Source organism: Podarcis pityusensis (genome assembly GCF_964106645.2).
Source record: "Podarcis pityusensis genome assembly, chromosome: 13".
NCBI lineage: Eukaryota > Metazoa > Chordata > Lepidosauria > Squamata > Lacertidae > Podarcis > Podarcis pityusensis.
Window position 1 is genome coordinate 4,723,447 of NC_138038.1, and position 18,357 is coordinate 4,741,803.

Genomic DNA, 18,357 nt, shown 5'->3' on the forward strand with positions numbered 1-18,357 from the left:
TCCCGCTTCACCTCCTCCGGGGAAAAGGGCCCGGGAATGTTCCCCGCCTGAAATCCCGGGAAGCCGCTGCGGCTCTTGCTCTCGCCTCCTGGCCGGCCCGATCCCGAGCCAGACGGAGCAGTTCCGCGGCCGGAGCTCTGCCGGGGCAGAAAGCAGCGGCCTCGGCGCGCGCCTGGCGCTTCCCAGCGCCTCGGGCGGCGCAGTCCGGCTCTTGCGCGCCCTCCGATGCCGCCTGCGCGTCGCAGCAGCAGCAGCAGCAGCAGCGGGAGGGACGACAACATCGCGTGCGAAGCAGCCGCTCTGATCGCAGGGAGGCTCCGCTCGCCCTCACGCTCCTGCGCGCCGGCCCCGCCAGGCGCGGCTCCAGCAGGGGAAGCGGCGGCGAAAGCTCCGGCTTCCCAGTCCCGCGGAGCGCGCGGCGGCGAGACGGGCATCGCCGGGGCTGCCAAGTGCGGTGAGTCTCGAAGCGGCTCGGGGGGCTCGGGATTTTGCAAAGGGGACGAGGAATCCTCTGCGCAATCTTCCCAAGGGGGCAAGAGGCCGGGTCTCCCTTCAGTTGCTGGCTTTGCAACAGCTTTCTGTTGGCTACTAAAAAAACCCCGCAGATTTGCTAACCAGGAGCGGTTTTTGTTTTTTTGGAAGCCTGCTTTCTTGGACAGGTGTCTCTGGACGAAAGAAAGCAAACGCGGGCTTTCGCAGCTCAGCGGGCAGGATTGGGCTCAATGGGCGCTTCGCCCTCCACCCATTGCTGTTTGCTGAGAAGAGCTCCTGTGTCCCGGTTGCAGAAGGGACAACTTTCCCCAAGAGTTATTTATGCGCACTTATTACCTGGGACCAAGTTTCTCCGATCTTAGTAGGACTGGTGAACCTTTATTAGGATAGAGTGGTTGGTGCAGCAACTTTCCCCAGCACAATTCTGCTGGCAGACGCATAGAAGTGGCGGAGGACTCCTTTCTGCGCCGTCCTCCGAGGTGCAGGATCCGTCCTGGGTCTCTTATCCGGCAACCCGATCTGCTCCTGGCAGGATTTGAGTTGCAGTAGAGTTCACCCTTCAAAACCCTTTGCCTCCCCCAACAAACTAAAAATATTTGTTAACTGGAATTTCAAATTATAAAATAGGACTTATTTCCCGGTCTTATTTTAAATCGGCTTGTTTCTGGGTAAACATGGATAGTGCGAGACACAGTAGTAATATTTGTTTCGAAACATATTTATATTGGTAAAGTTTATTCTTATTTGGAACCTGCTTTTAATGCTAGTTTGGGAACACATAGGTTAAGAGAGACTCTGAGAATATACAAAGTGCCTTTCTTTCCCCACTGACACACCTGAGCTTCGGAACAAGGGTTCTAAACCGCAAAACATCTCTCATTTTAGAAATTAATAGTTGGCAGCTATGATTCTTTGCTTCTGCGTCACATTGCCTTTTTTAACTCTTCTTTTACTCTCCTCATTGTGTGCTCTCTCTTTCGCTCTACTCTAGTGAGTATGTAAAAACCCTTGCAGATTATTATTCGGGGTCATGGCCCGAAAAGATTGAGAGAAGAGAAAATGTCTTTATAGGATGCTCCCTGCTATTTGCACAGCTTTATAAAAAAATGGTGCAATAGCCTGAGTAGGTGACTTTCAAGAGGGGGGTGTACGCTAGTAAAAGGTTGTTAGGGCAAATAAAGAGTGTTGCATTCTGATTCTAAGTTCCTTCTGCTTCAAAATAAGACTAAACTATTTATGTGGAACTCAGGACGCTAGACAGGTAAATGTTCTCCATATTCACTCAGAAGTAAATTCCACAGTATCTGAGCCAGGGGCGAAACCACCCCGGTCACAGACCCAGTTTGGCACCCCCCATGCACACAGGCTGGGAGCCTCAATGGCCCCTTCTGGAAGCTTCTCGCAAGGCAAAAAGCCTGGATACCCCCCCCCCCCACCCCACGCGGCCATAGCCATGGCTCTGCTTGAGCACAGAGATGCAGTTATATTTACATAACCCAGTTAAGTTTTGCTTGTTTATTTGTTTGTTTACACCAGGGGTCAGCAAACTTTTTCAGCAGGGGGCCGGTCCACTGTCCCTCAGACCTTGTGGGGGGGGGGCGGACTATATTTTGAAGGAAAAAATGAACGAATTCCTATGCCCCACCAATAACCCAGAGATGCATTTTAAATAAAAGGACACATTCTACTCATGGGGAAACATGCTGATTCCTGGACCGTCCGCAGGCCGGATTTAGAAGGCGATTGGGCTGGATCCAGCCTCTGGGCCTTAGTCTGCCTACCCATGGTTTACACTGTCCCCATCCAGTGTCAGCTCTTGGCCAATAGAGGCGCTGCTGGTCTCCTCCCACCCCTGTTCCCAGTGTAGAAAATTAACACACACACAGACACAGACACACAGACACACACACACACACACACACACCCCGTTCCTGATGTAGATCCCCTTCTTTCCTGGTGGGGAGGCATTTGGTGGTTTGCCTCAGGTACCAAAATGTCTTGGGCTGGTCCTGGTTATCAAAGCATGAAACGCCCATAGTGGATATAGGCAATTCTACCATGGAGGCCCCAGGAGCCTTCAGTGGCAGCTTGGAATCTAGAGCACCCCAGATTGTGTCCCTTTGGGTGGGGGGTTACCCACTCCAGAACAGTCTACCTACTTCCTGGACCCAGGGCTACAGCCCACAAATGCTCTCCATCCTACGAGAATTTAGCCTTCATTTAGAACCACACAGAGGAGTTCCTCAAGTTTGCTGACTTCCTCGGGTCTGGAACAGATTCCTTAAATACTTTACTAATAAATTAATTTAAAATAATTTTAGTTATAATTCCATATGAGTGCTTTGATTAGCAGACAGAATTAAATTAAATCCAAGTACACTTAACTGTGAGTCAGGCTCTTAGACGACTGATGAACCTTTTAAACTGCTAGCTAAGTGAACTTATATACTTCAGTGGGCTAATTTTAAGATAACTTTGAAACTGTGTAAGATTTTTCTTGAGTAAATAGTGTAGGCCTTTTGAAAATTGCCTTAAACATTTCTTCTAATGAGATGGACACAACTAAGTTTGCAGCAGTGCCATTCACACTCATCCTACAGAAAATTCCAATTGAAATATGGTTAAAATAAAGTCACCAAATTAATATTGTTGGTGAAAGTAGTCCATCATCTTTTACTGTGGTTTCCAAACGTTCAAACTTCAGGGAGTCCTAATCACATTGACTTTGTGCCTGGAACCCCTCTGCATTGTAAAAATTCTGAGGTGTGATGTAAAGAGTCACTTTTTTTCTAAATGACCTTCTTATTGATAGTTCTGGTCTGTTTCTGGGGAGGTTAGACAATGGTGCTTCTACTGCGTGTTACCCCACACTGCCCTGATGGTGTCCTTATCACAAAATACCTGATCTTTGGGGGAAGTAGGTCTGTTGCGCAATCAACCTTATTTGTGGATCCTAAAGTTCTCAGGACACGGGTGGTGCTGTGGTCTAAACCACAGAGCCTAGGGCTTGCCAATCAGAAGGTCGGTGGTTTCAAATCCTGGCGACGGGGTGAGCTCCCATTGTTTGGTCCCAGCTCCTGCCAACCTAGCAGTTCAAAAGCATGTCAGAGTGCAAGTAGATAAATAGGTACCGCTCTGGCGGGAAGGTAAATGGCATTTCCATGCGCTGCTCTGGTTCGCTAGAAGCGGCTTAGTCATGCTGGCCACATGACCCGGAAGCTGTCTGTGGACAAACGCCGGCTCCCTCGGCCTATAGAGTGAGATGAGCGCGCAACCCCAGAGTCATCTGCGACTGGACCTAACGGTCAGGGGTCCCTTTACCTTTTAAAGTTGTCAGTATGTTATTGAATCCCACCCAAAAAGGAATGGCAGTTCAGGCATTCCGTTTGTGTGTGATGCAAAGGCAGGTCTGCTTTTAGACAGGAAATACAGAAAGCTTATAGTGGATTAGAACTTTGGTCCATCTTGCTAACCTGGGACCTTCTGCCCACAAAGCAAGTGTTCTCCCACTGAGCCAGGCCCTTCGCCTGGAAAGAGCATCTCCCACATTCCTCTGGGGCTGCGCCTTAAGAGAGGAAGTTCAGGCAGACTGTTTTTCAGACAAGTTACTGATACGGCATTTTTGCTGGGCTTCTTCATTTTACTGTCCTTTTACTGTTCTTACAAGTGATGTCATTGTGTGATTATGTTTATTCGGTGGCTTTCGGCACCAGGATTGCAGTTGCATAAATCTTCCAGAGAAAAGAGGAAATACTTGCACTTAAAAATGAGAATAGGGATTAATTTCTGAGTTACATTTTTGTGCACGCTGTTCCATATTTATATGTATTTGGATGTGTGAGTGCATTTCTTATCCCAAGTGCCGCACCTGCTTTCTAGCATGTTTCTGGACAAACAAAAACACACACACTCAAAAATGAAATACTGTATTGGGATGGCTGCTCAAAAAATATATGCTTACAAAAATATAACGTGTTTAAAATATAACTTAAGTTTTGTGCTTGATCGAGTGTGCACAATATAAAAAATGCTAAAATACAAAAACAATATAATTTTAAATTGTGATGCCATCTCATTCCTCCTCACCCAACACTTCTTGATGGTGTGGCATAGTTAGGCTGTTTTCACAACCATTATGCTTAAAGAGGCTTTCACATTTCCTGAATCTATAATTTCTTGGGGCCGTAGTGGATAGCTTGATGACCCAGTGTGCAGCTGCTGAAATACTACATGGCAATTCACGCCTTGTCACTGTCAAGGATGACAAGTTAAGGTAATTTGCCCTGGGAAATTTTCAGTTAGCATCAGAAAATTTTCTGGTGTCTTGGACAGTGATCTAATTTAGCATGTTTATTTTACTTGTTTTTAGCCAACAAAGCTAAACACTTTAAAACTTGCTTAATACTTATTTGTGATTTGCACCCGTTCATCATTCCTAATGAAATGAACAGTTTCCTATGGAAAAATGAAGCACTGGAAAATTTCCCGCATGGCTGGAACCTATTTTCTCACACTAAATTTCTTGACTATTAAGATCTTCCTCCGAGGTTCTGCCTCAGTGCTGCCCCCACCCTCAGTTGTCTCCCTGGGGTAGGCTCATCTGCTATTGTACATGGATTATTTTTGGTGTTAAATTATCTTATTTTACCCAGGCCACCTAAAACAGGGAGCTGCCTGGAGTTTCCTTACAAGATTAAGAACCTTGATTATATTAAATTTCGAGATCCTGGAGATCCAAGAGGCTGATCAGTTAAGAAATTTGCCTTCCAACTCATGGAAGGCTGGTTGGGGGGGGGGGTGTCAAAGAAGATGATGGGCTGGAGTGAGAATCCTCCTTCACAGGATTTTCACTGCACTTAAAAACAGGGTGCCTAAATAGGGCTTGTATCTCTATATGCTCCTATTTCTTGCTTTTATTTGATTTAGAATGCTTTTAGTGTTGCTTTTTAAAAACAGTAGGTGGGGGGCCTCTGCTCCCAACCCCACCCCTTGGAACAGCTCCATTTTTATAGTTTCCACAGTTTCTGGATTTCCTCCTTGTCCTGCAAGGCTACCCATACTTACCAGGAAATGATTCCCACTAAATTCAGCAGGGCTTGTTTCTGATTATATGTTAAAAGAATGTGAAGTGGGGGTGCCTAGCATGATGTGTTATTATCAAGCCACATGAGACTCTTAATCTCACGGGTTCAAGTCCCATGTTGGGCAAAGGATTCCTGCATTGCGGGGGTTGGACTAGATGACCCTTGTGCTCCCTTCCAACTCTACATTTCTATGACTGGTACTTCCCAGAGAGAATAACAGAAGCTGAAGGTCAAGTGTTGAACAGACATTTAAGGAGTTTGATTTGGCATAAAGAAATAAACTGGGAAGACATAATGGACCATAGAAGTCTGATATAAATTAAAAAACAAGTTAAGCCCAGGATTGACCTCGACTTGCTATATCCATCCCATGCTTTCAGCCTCTGTAATTTCCACTAGGATTTTACATACACAGTCTCAAAAAAACAACAACAACCGGCGCTGTTTTAATATCTTTGGATGTTCTGGATTTAGTGGAATAAATCCTATTTCCACTGGTATCAGCCCAGAAGTCCTTAATTACAATGGTCAGGTAGCAGCCCAGCAGCTTCCCCTCACAGCTTTGCTGTTGCCGAACCCTCGGGCGGAGGAAGGGGGGTGCGGTGGGGATGGATTTCCCTGGGTGTCTTCGCTGAAGGGGGTGACTCCCAAGCCTACCCCTTCGTTATGACAGAGTGTGTTCTCCTTCATGGAGAGCAGGTGTTGTGGGGGGGTCTAACAGGACACCCCCTCATGGTTACTGGGCAGTTCCATTTGGATGGCCATGACTATGATTGGGCCAATTTGGGTTGTTTGGGAGATTTTGATGTTCCCATTTAGTGGGTTGGCCCGAAGGTTATATATTCTTGGCACACAGCTTTTTTCAGTCTCTTTTGGTGTGTGCATCGGATCGCCCACCCACCCTCCCTAATTTAGGGCTGTTGCGTTTGACCTTGCTATGCCTGTCATGGGGTCGTCTGCTTTTGGGGCAGGGGCCTGGCAGGAATTTTGTCCATTTGGCAGATTGGCTGGTGCCATTTGGTTTTTGCCTACTGCGTAGCAAATCGTCACAACTCGTAAGGTTACGGTTAGGTATTGGTTAAAATTTGGTTGGTGGAGGGGATGTGGTTGGCTGTGCCTGCCCCTCCAATGCTGCTGCTGCAAGGGAATTCCGTTAAAGGAATCCAGGGGCTTGCAGTACATTTGTCCGTATCCCTGGCGTGGGGCTAGGGCCGCGCAAGCCCCTGGGAGCATGTGGGGAGGGGTGACAGTATGGTCCCCAGCCCCATTCTCTCCCCAATATTGTTTTCCCTTACTGGCTTTCGCTGGAATCCGGAAATCAGTTCTGTCCCCATGCAGGGTCAGATAGTCGCAACCAATGCCTAAGCAACCACTCACATTATGTATTTTAATAAAGTTGTGGCCAAAATTATGCCAAAAACCTTAAACAAAAATTCTGTGTGAATTGTGATTTATTTAGGGGGTGGCTTGGGGATCTCGACACGCAACTGGGGGAGGCTTGGGAGCTTGTGCACCCGAGCGGCTATCCCGCACCTGGGAGGGCACCCTCCGTGTCCTGCCCCCCCCCCGGATCGCACCCGCCCTGGGCAGTGCAGGCATATGTTCCGCCACTGGCCAAACCAGGAAGCCCCAGCAGCAGCATCTGTCCAGTGGTGCTGTAACTCAGTGACTCTGAAGTCCCAGTCTCAGAACAAAGAGAGCTTCATCCACATTCTGGGGAGGGATGCAGCTTACCTTGGAGGCAGCGGAGGATGGTTGTACATCCATAGGAGGAGGAGGTGCTGCAGTTGTTGTTATTGTTGTTGTTTATTGGATTTATATACTGCCCTATACCCCGGGGTCTCAGGGCAGTTCACAGAACAAAATCAAGATATAAAACCACAATACAGTGGACACTCGGGTTGCGAATGTGATCTGTGCAGGAAGCACGTTCGCAACCCACAGCGCAGCGTGTGCCCACGAGTGGGTTGCGATTCGGCACTTCTGCACATGCGCAAAGCGCAATTTAGCGCTTCTGCGCATGCGCGACTGCCGAAACCGAGAAGTAACCCGTTCCGGTACTTTGGGGTTTCAGCGCGTCCGTAACCCGGAAAAACGCAACCTGAAGCTTCTGTAACCCGAGGTATGACTGTATAGTCATACCTCGGGATAAATATGCTTCAGGATAAGTATTTTCGGGTTGCGCTCCGTGGCGACCCGGAAGTAACGGAGCGCGTTACTTCCGGGTTTTGCTGTTTGTGAATGACATCACGTGCATGCGTGGTAGTGGTGAAACATGACCCATGCAGACGCGTCTTATGTTCTATTCAGGATGCAAACAGGGCTCCGGAATGGATCCTGTTTGCATCCCAAGGTACCACTGTACACCTAATAAAAATGAAAACAACAACCCAATAGCACCCCAAAAAACAAAAACACGTTTCAAAATGTGATTGACCCAATCTGACCCAATTTTTCTCCCAACAGCTTCCTGCTCTCTGGGTGTCTCCTTTTTTAAACCACTTTTAACATACCAAACGTGTGGTCTCTTTCTGTGCTAGGAGAAGAGAGGAACTTTGGAAATAACACACAGAAATATGGGCTGTTAGACCTTTAATAGAATTTTCTCAGATTTTGAATGATACTGAGCGCAAAACCGTATGCTTTTTAAAAAATCTATTCTATACAGGATCAATTATTTTTTATATATATGAATGTTATGTGCAGTATTAATTAGGAAATCAGCTAACACCAGTTAGCAACTTAATTAGCAATTTTCTTCTTTATAATTGCATATCTTAGGAAGAGCATTGCTTTAACTGAATGTAAAAGGATATGTTTTCATCTTCCATCCTAGGACAATGATTCCTCCAGGAGAATGTCTGTATGCTGGGAGGAAAAGACGGAAACCCATCCAGAAACAGTTAAGTATTTATCCCATCCAGTCTGTTTATTCTATTTTATTCTTCTCACAATAAGCCTTTGACATAAGACTTACCTTTATTGTTTTTGGGGGACAGGAGGCGGGCACGTGTGTGGAGGACTCCCTGGTCCTGAATGGGGTAACTGTGCCCCTGAAGGACCAGGTGCGCAGCCTGGGAGTCATTCTGGACTCGCAGCTGTCCATGGAGGCGCAGGTCAATTCTGTTTTTTTTTTTGTAAAAATTTTTATTGGTTTTACAGAATGATTTTAAACAATACAAACAAATAAAAAAAAAAAGACATACAAACATGTAAAATTTCATAACCTTTTTTTCATATCCCTCTCTTCTCGGACTCCCCCAAACCTCCCCTTCCTACATCCCAATTTCCAAAATTTATTTCAGCAAATTCTAATTAATTTTATCAAATATATTTTTTCTTATTCTTTTCTTCAGCTTAATCTTATGTCACTGTAATCTCCTTTTCTTTCTCCAAACCTCGACATTTTAACATTCCTCAATTTTATAATAGTTCTTAAGGTAAATTTTAAATTTCTTCCAATCTTCTTCCGCCGTCTCTTTCCCCTGCTCACGGATTCTGCCAGTCATCTCAGCCAGTGTCATATAGTCTATTACCTTCATCTGCCACTCTTCCAAGGTGGGTAATTCTTCTGTCTTCCAATACTTTGCGATGAGTATTCTTGCTGCTGTCGTAGCATACATAAAGAAATTTCTATCTTTCTTTGACACCAATTGGCCGACAATGCCCAAGAGAAAGGCCTCTGGTTTCTTAGGAAAAGTACATTTAAGTACCTTTTTCATTTCATTATATATCATTTCCCAGAAAGCCTTAATCTTCGGGCACGTCCACCAAAGATGATAAAAAGTACCTTCCGTTTCTTTACACTTCCAACACTTATTATCAGGCAAATGATAAATTTTTGCTAGCTTGACTGGGGTCATGTACCACCTATAGATCATTTTCATAATATTTTCCTTTAAGGCATTACATGCCGTAAATTTTATACCAGTGTTCCACAACCATTCCCAGTCAGCAAACATAATGTTATGACCAATGTCCTGTGCCCACTTAATCATAGCTGATTTAACTATTTCATCTTGTGTATTCCATTTCAGCAGCAGATTATACATTTTTGACAAATTCTTAGTATTGGGTTCTAACAGTTCGATTTCTAATTTTGATTTCACCACCTGGAATCCAATTTTCCTGTCTTGTTTATGTACCTCCATTATTTGATAATAATGGAGCCAATCTCGAACCTTGGGTTTCAATTTCTCATAACTCTGTAACTTCAATTTATCTCCATCTTGTTCCAAAATTTCCCAATACTTTAGCCATTCAGCTTCCATATTAAGCTTTTTCAGCGCTGTAGCCTCTAAAGGTGACAACCATCTAGGGGTTTTACTTTCCAACAAATCTTTATATCTTATCCAAACGTTATATAATGCTTTCCTGACAATATGATTTTTAAAGGCCCTATGCACCTTAATTTTATCATACCATAAATATGCATGCCAACCAAATGTATTATTAAAACCTTCTAAGTCCAAGATATCTGTATTCTCGAGGAGCATCCATTCTTTCAGCCAGCAAAATGCTGCTGCTTCATAATACAGTTTTAAGTCCGGCAGGGCAAACCCCCCTCTTTCTTTTGCATCCGTCAGTATTTTAAATTTTATTCTGGGCTTTTTGCCCTGCCAGACAAATTTCGAGATATCCTTCTGCCACCTCTTGAAACAATCTATCTTGTCCAGAATTTGTAATGTTTGGAACAAAAATAACATTCTAGGCAATACATTCATCTTAATAGCTGCAATTCGGCCTAACATTGACAATCTCAAATTTGACCATAGGCGCAGGTCAATTCTGTGTCCAGGGCAGCTGTTTACCAGCTCCATCTGGTACGCAGGCTGAGACCCTATCTGACCGCAGACTGTCTCTCCAGAGTGGTGCATGCTCTAGTTATCTCTCACTTGGACTATTGCAATCACTCTACGTGGGGCTACCTTTGAAGGTGACCCGGAAACTACAACTAATCCAGAATGTGGCAGCTAGACTGGTGACTGGGAGTGGCTGCCGAGACCACATAAGACTTAACACCGGACTTGAAAGACATTGGCTCCCAGTACTTTTCCAAGCACAATTAAAAATGTTGGTTCTGACCTTTAAAGCCCTAAACGGCCTCAGTCCAGTATACCTGAAGGAGCATCTCCACCCCCATCGTTTTGCCCAGACACTGAGGTCCAGCACTGAGGGCAGAGGGCCTTCTCGGTAGTGGCACCTGCCCTGTGGAATACCCTCCCATCAGATGCCAAAGAGAAAAAAAACTACCAGACTTTTAAAAGACATCTGAAGCCAGCCCTGTTTAGGGAAGCTTTTAATGTTTGACGGACTATTGTATTTTAATATTTTGTTGGAAGCCACCCAGAGTGGCTGGGGAAACCCAGCCAGATGGGCGTTGTATAAATAAATTATTATTATTATTATTATTATTATTATTATTATTATTATTATTTTATTTAACCCATTTATATTGCTACCTGTCTCCAACAAGCTGATGGTGCCAGCCAGCTCTCTTTCTTCTCTGTTGTCTCTCATAAGAACCCAGCGAGTTCTGTCGAGAAACAACAAAGGGCCCAAATATTTAGACATATTTGTGGCCTAAATATGTCCCTCTTCCATAGAATCAAAGAATTGTAGAGAGTTGGAAGGGTTCACAAGGATTCTAGTCCAAGCCCCTGCAATGCAAGAATCTTTCGCCCAACGTTGGGCTCGAACCCACGACCCTGAGATTAAGAGTCTCATACTCTCCTGACTGAGCTACCCTGATCTGAACTGGGACAGTGTTGTCCCAGCCTGATGGAGGATGTATATTTTCAAAGTGGCAGGGCAGCAGAAACCTAAGCCACGCTCTGGGCTCTCCTTGTGTATGTTATCATTACACTTAAGCAGATTTAACTGAAATTCCTTCAACTCTATGAACAGAAGTTCTCTGAGGGGTGGACAAAATTCTGTGCGCCTCACCAAGATCCTTTGGGCAGTGTCATTACAGAGCCAAACTACACAGGATGTCACCAGTTGAGTTCCTTTTAATCTCTTTGTTGTGGTTTTTCTTTATTTGTAGGCGTGGGGGAGCAATATTCATTGGGAATGTAGAGTGTGGGGAAGGGAGTTTAACCCAGTTTAACCTTTTTCAGCTGTGGGCCGGTCCACTGTCCCTCAGACCATGTGGTGGACCGGACTATATTTTGGGAAAAAAATGAATGAATTCCTGTGCCCCACAAATAACCCAAATATGCATTTTAAATAAAAGCACACATTCTACTCATGTAAAAACACCAGGCAGGCCCCACAAATAACCCAGAGATGCATTTAAAATAAAAAGACTCATTCTACCCATGTAAAAACACGCTGATTCCCGGACCGTCTGCGGGCCGGATTGCGAAGGCGATTGGGCCGCATCCAGCCCTGGGCCTTAGGTTGCCTACCCCTGGTTTAACCCATCCCCACCCTGCAGCTGCAAGGAGCAAACACACCCTGCATGTGCCGCAGTGAGGCTTAGAAGAAAGATCCCATTGGCATCAGTATTGCTGCAGCGCAGGGAAGTGGCATCCATTTTCATGGACGTCATGGTGGGAAGAAGGTCTCAGCCTCCGCTCATGGCCTGTGTTTCCAGTGAACATTGTTCTGTCCATGCGCCTGTAATTAAATAAATTAGCACCCGTGTGGTGCAGTGGTTACAGTGCCAGGACTACAGCTTGGGAGACCAGGGTTCGAATTCCCACTGGACCACGAAGCTCGCTGGGTGACCTTGAGTCAGTGACTGCCTCTTAGCCTAGCCTACCTCACAGGGCTGTTGTGGAAATAAAATGAGCAGCGGGAGAACCATCTAAGCCAGGGATCAGCAACCTGCGGCCCACGAGCCGCCCCTGACCAAGCCACCCACTCGCTGCGCTAAACCAGCACAGCACGGAGCGGGGCCTCGCTTCCGCGGAGCCGAAAATCCAGCCCATAGAGCGATCTCCGCGGGAGTGAACCGGCCCAGGCGAGGTAAACCTTTCAAACCCCTGATCTAAACCACCTTGAGCTCCATGGAGAAGAGTGTGGGATATAAATGCAATAAATAAAATAGTAAAATAAAATAAAAACCACGGCTTGACTGCAGACGACACAGGCTGTGTCCACACTCCCATTTGCTTTGCACACACTGTGTTTCCAATGCTGAGTTTTCCATTTGTGTTCATATGGCTTACTCAAAATGCATAGGTATTCTGTACTTTGTTACAAAATACTACCATATGATGTGTTGTTTCCCCAACCAACTTCACACCAGTTGGAGTCCTTAAGCAGTTCCTGATTTGTTTCTAGCTACAGTGTGAAAATCATTTCTTAGGCCTGGGGAAGACATTCCCCTGCTCCATCAAACAGTAATTAATTGAAGTTGTGCTGATGTGAGGAAATGCCCCACGAAGAGAACAGCTTCAGTCTGCTTTAAGGCAATAGAGTGAACAATTTCTCTTGTTGTTGTTGTTGTTTAGTCGTTTAGTCGTGTCCGACTCTTCGTGACCCCCTGGACCAGAGCACGCCAGGCACTCCTGTCTTCCACTGCCTCCCACAGTCTGGTCAAACTCATGCTGGTAGCTTCGAGAACACTGTCCAACCATCTCTTCCTCTGTCGTCCCCTTCTCCTTGTGCCCTCCATCTTTCCCAACATCAGGGTCTTTTCCAGGGAGACTTCTCTTCTCATGAGGTGGCCAAAGTATTGGAGCCTCAGCTTCAGGATCTGTCCTTCCAGTGAGCACTCAGGGCTGATTTCCTTCAGAATGGAGAGGTTTGATCTTCTTGCAGTCCATGGGACTCTCAAGAGTCTCCTCCGGCACCATAATTCAAAAGCATCCATTCTTCGGCGATCAGCCTTCTTGATGGTCCAGCTCTCACTTCCATACATCACTACTGGGAAAACCATAGCTTTAACTATACGGACCTTTGTTGGCAAGGTGACGTCTCTGCTTTTTAAGATGCTGTCTAGGTTTGCCATCGCCTTTCTCCCAAGGAGCAGGCGTCTTTTAATTTCTCTTAGTGTCCTGTATATTAAAGGTACACGCCAGACTTTAAATTGGTGTAAGAGCGTAGTCTAGATTTTCTCCATACTTTTCTTCTTGTTCCTTTAACACAAGTATTTCTCTATCATTATCTTTAAAATGTATAAGGATTTTGAGGCTAACTCAATTTTTAAAGAATTCAGTCTATGCTTCAGCCACTAACAAAGCTTTTGCAGCTCGGGTCTGAATTTTGCAAATACATATCTTTTATTAACCCAAGGCGTACTTTACTGTAAGATTCTTTTATGTGTCAGAGTGTAGGTAAGAATAGAATAGTGGTTGTCTAAACTCATAAAGTTATTATGTTCTACATCATTTACCTCAGCGCTGTTGAGAAGATCCAGTTCCCTCATACTGTACAGCAACACTCAATACAAGTTACTGGACTATCTTCAGACTTCATGAAATGAAGTACTAACCAAGAATTATTTCAGAGTGTTAATTCTATCATGCAACAGCAAGCTATCACTCTACTTTGGGATACATTTTAAAAAGAAAAGCCTGACTAGCTTTTCAGATAGGGATGTTTTTAATGTTTGATGTTTTATTCTGTTTTAATGTTTTGCTGGGAGCCTCCCAGAGTGGCTCAGGAAACCCAGCCAGATGGGTGGGGCATAAATAATAAACTATTATTATTATTATTATTATTATTATTATTATTAAATAAATTTCTAAAGAAATGCCTGAAGTAACTGATACTGTAGTTTGATGTCTTGTTTATTCTGTTATATTTTACTCCAAGAAGACCCATTTATCCTAAACAGAACCCAATAAAGTAGACATGTATATTCAAAATATTTTTTTGAATGTGATCCCATTGAGATCCCAGGATGAAATTTTGAGGGTAGTCCTTAGAAATATTAAATAATCAATACAAATTTTGGAAATTTTTAATCATTTTTTAAAATCACTTTTTAAAATTCTAAATTTTGTAGCTTTAAAATTTAAGGTAAGCACATCATGTGACCTATCATATTAAAGCCCATGAAGTTCTGAAGAGATCAGTATATTTAGTTTTGAAATTATGGACTGAGTTTTTAAGGCTGTTGTGTAATCTGGCAAGGCCAAAATTGTCTCTCTCTTTTTGGAAATTTCAAACCCTCATAACTCAAAAACAGGATGAGATAAAAAATTAAAATTTTAGATTTAAACTTAGTTTTGATCATTCAACAAGTGTACAAAATATTAAGAAAATTCAAATACACAAGGTAAAAAAATGGATCACTTTATATGGAATATCTCTCTTGGAAGCTACAGAAACTGGGGACTGGGAGCAGTGAAGGGGTTTGTGAAAGGATTTGGTGACACAAGAAGTGGGAGATGATGGTACACATAAAGGTAGCGGGGAGAATTTTTGCCAGTTAAGCATCAGTTTAACACCTCTTTCAAAATTGGTGATTTTTCCGTGGAAATGTTTGGGTCGAGAGAACTGGCACTCCAAGCCGTTTGTGTATGACCCCCTAATTTACACATTATATAAGAATCATTTTTCAAGGATGCCATCATTTTCTTCTGTTTTGGTATTAGAGAGTGGATACTGGCAACTGTCAGTGAGCTTAAGGCAGTGGATTTTTCATAGCACATTTTCTCCCCAAACAGGAGGCCCGTGCATGGGAATGGGAAGTCTAATCCTTCAAAGAGACACAGAGATCGCTTGAATGCTGAGTTAGATCACCTGGCCAGTCTCCTGCCTTTCCCACCGGACATAATAGCTAAACTGGACAAACTCTCTGTCTTGCGTCTCAGCGTCAGTTACCTTAGAGTCAAAAGCTTCTTTCAAGGTAAGGCTTCAAGTCGTAATAATCTTTTCTTGGTGTCTGCGGAAACATTGCACAAGTTCTCAGAGACCATGTCTACCCAGACCTCTACCAGGAAGAGTGGACCTGCTCCATGATGCTAGTGGCTTAGGGCCCTTGTATCTACAGAATCGCCTCTCCTGGTCTGCCCCGCAGAGGACCTTAAGGTCCATGAATAACTATAGTTTAGAAGTCCTGGGCCCTAAGGAAGTCAGACTCTCCTCCACCAGGGCCAGGGCCTTCTCAGTGATGGCTCCGACCTGGTGGAATGCTCTGTCCCATGAGACCAGGGCCCTTCAGGATTTAACCTCTTTCCGCAGGGCCTGTAAGACAGAGCTATTCCGCCTAGCCTTTAATTTGAATTCAGCCTGATCTTTTATTTCCCTTCTCTTCCTTCCCTCTCCCCTTTTATGAAGATCACCTGCTCTGAGACCCCACAGCTAATTCTCCCCTGGCCTCCTCGCTGGCCCAAGTAGGACCAATTCAGCCAGCTAGCCCTGGGGATTTTCTAATTGATTTTTGATTTTTATTGTTATTCATGTTTTTATACCGTATTTTATGCTGCTTTTATAATTAAGTGTTTTAAAGTGTTTTAAATTTGTTGTTAGCCACCCTGAGCCCGGTTTCTGAACCAGGAAGGGCAGGGTATAAATAAAAATGTAATACCACTGAATTCATACTTCTGATTAGATGTGCGTAGCATTGCATTGTGCAAGGCTAGCTGCATCTGAACAATTAAATCTTGGTTAAATAAGTAGGTAATAAGCCACGATATGCGTGCCTACAGGCTCTCACATGCTGCAAACAAGGCTGGGAGCTGCAGTTAACTTCCTGCCGCATCGGAATTGGGGAACAACGATGAATAGCTTTCAAACAAGCCCTAAGTATGAAACCATGGTTTAAAGTTTGCCTCTCAATCTTAGCTTGTTTAGAAGACATTAACCACAGTTTCTGGTTCAGACATAACAGGAAGTTATGGTTACTGAGGTTTCCTGGCTTGCTTTGCCACTTGCACGAAAGGAAGAGCAAAGGGACTGCTTGCTGCAGGTCATGCATATTTCATATTATTATGCTGAGATTTGATAATCTGTGGCTGCTGAATAACAACGTGCACAACTGAAACTGGGCAGATTTTTTATAAAAGCCGTGCAGTGTGGACAGAGGGATCATCATGCCCTGTACTAAAAGGTTCCTGTAAAGATCACACTGCTGATCTGTGAAGTGCTTTGAATACTTGGAAGTGCTATATATGTTTGTGTCCTCTTATTAAAGTTTGTAAGTGAGAGCACTTGATAATGTGAGCCACAACCTGCGGTATGGAGTGTGTGTGTGTGTGTGTGTGTGTGTCTGTTTGAAGAAGCACAGTACACACACAGGTTTGCTTGGTTTTTATGTTAATATTCACATTTCTAAGTTGCTCTTTGAGAACTTTTAGACAAAAGTGCCTTACAACCTGTTACAAAATTATACCGGAAAATAAGATAACCATAATTAAATTTTTAAAAACCTCACAGTTAACTAATACAGTTGCTTAAAAATCAAATTTAAAAACCGCATTGCAAACAAAACAAGCAGCAGCATGTACACATGTATACATCCTAGCAGCTGTCCTCAGGGCCGGCCCACCCATGAGGAAAGGGGAGGCAACCTCCTCAGGCAGCAGAAGCCACAATGGCTGCAGCGTGCTCCTTGGAGGTTGGATCTGCCACCTCCTCGGTTGCTCCCATCCAGTGCCACCGCTTGGCAAATAGAAGCCACTACTGGTCTCCTCCCACCCTTGTTCCCAATGTAGAGCTTTATTCCTCCTTCGTTTCCGATGCAGATATGAACTCACACCTCCCTGGCAGGAGGGCACCATTTTGAGGTTTGCCTCAGGTAACAAATTGTCTTGGTCTGGCCCTGGGTACCCTAGACCAAAGGCTTTGACAGTTCTTGTCAGATAGTGATGAATCAACAGCCATGGAGCTAGTTCAGCCTTTCTTAAACCTGGGTCCCCAGATGTTGTTAGACTACAACCCCTATAATCTCTGACCACTGGTCCTGGTAGCTACGGATGATGGGAGTTGTAGTCCAACATAGTTAACATGTCCAGAGTAAGGAGAAATGGCAGGGGATGGGATAGTTGGGGGAGAAGCATAAGGTGAAATTTATTGGGAAGGTCCTGGACAATTATGTGATTTATGGTAATCAGACTGAATGTCTGATTATCAAAGCACTCTGAAATAAAGACCTCAAATGCTCTGATCAAAGCCATTTTCTGCTGTCTGCGCCTGGGGGCTTAGTCAGGGGCTAAAACAAGGTGGTGAGCTGAGGAACCAACATCTCACCCAAACACTACGTAAGAACCCATTGTGTATAAGGTCTGCACCCTCTCTTTCTTACACATTTTTGGGGAAGGAAAAATATAGCTTAGAGATATTTCTTTGTCTGCATCGAATGTGGCAAATGTACCTTTGGATCTTCCAGTGACTGTTGGTATTGTTCAATAGTTGATGGCTGAACAACTAAAAATGATTGGATTAATGTTTGATGAAAGGGGGAAAGAAAATGAATCAGAGAGAGATGAAATAGAAAATGGAACTGGAGATTACTTAGAGGCTTCAGACAAAATTGATGAAAACGTGGCAGGACTGGATGATGAAACAGCAAAATTGGAGAAAGCAGATGGTGAAATGGAAATGCCTTTCATACAGAGGCGTGGAGGAGAAGGGGAAGATAAAACCATGAATGGTCATCTGGATCTGGCATTAATCGTATCGATGACGTTGAGAGAGAAGAAAATCTTTGGAAAAACCTCCGTCCTGGCCTTTCTTCAGTTCTAGCAGAGAGAAAGTATTCTGCATACGATTTGGAGCAAATTCATGGAATGATGCTACTAATATGTATGGAAAAAGAATGGAAGAAATGTAAGTGGATAGTCCTAGAGGAGGAGATCGGAATACTATGCTAAACAGTACAGGG

General features: G+C 44.3%; 1 protein-coding gene across 2 annotated transcripts in view; it reads left to right on the forward strand.

Annotated features, from left to right (window-relative positions):
• The first annotated feature begins 305 nt into the window (after nucleotides 1-305).
• AHRR (aryl hydrocarbon receptor repressor) overlaps nucleotides 306-18,357 on the forward strand; it is a 47,516-nt gene continuing 29,464 nt past the window's right edge. The window contains exons 1-3 of one of the 2 annotated variants that reach the window (XM_080976719.1): nucleotides 306-454; nucleotides 8,413-8,478; nucleotides 15,200-15,381. In XM_080976719.1, coding sequence (XP_080832845.1) covers nucleotides 8,417-8,478; nucleotides 15,200-15,381 — 244 coding nt within the window. In that variant the 5' untranslated portion in view covers nucleotides 306-454; nucleotides 8,413-8,416. The remainder of the gene's footprint in view (nucleotides 455-8,412; nucleotides 8,479-15,199; nucleotides 15,382-18,357) is intronic. The other variant, XM_080976718.1, reaches the window with a different exon arrangement.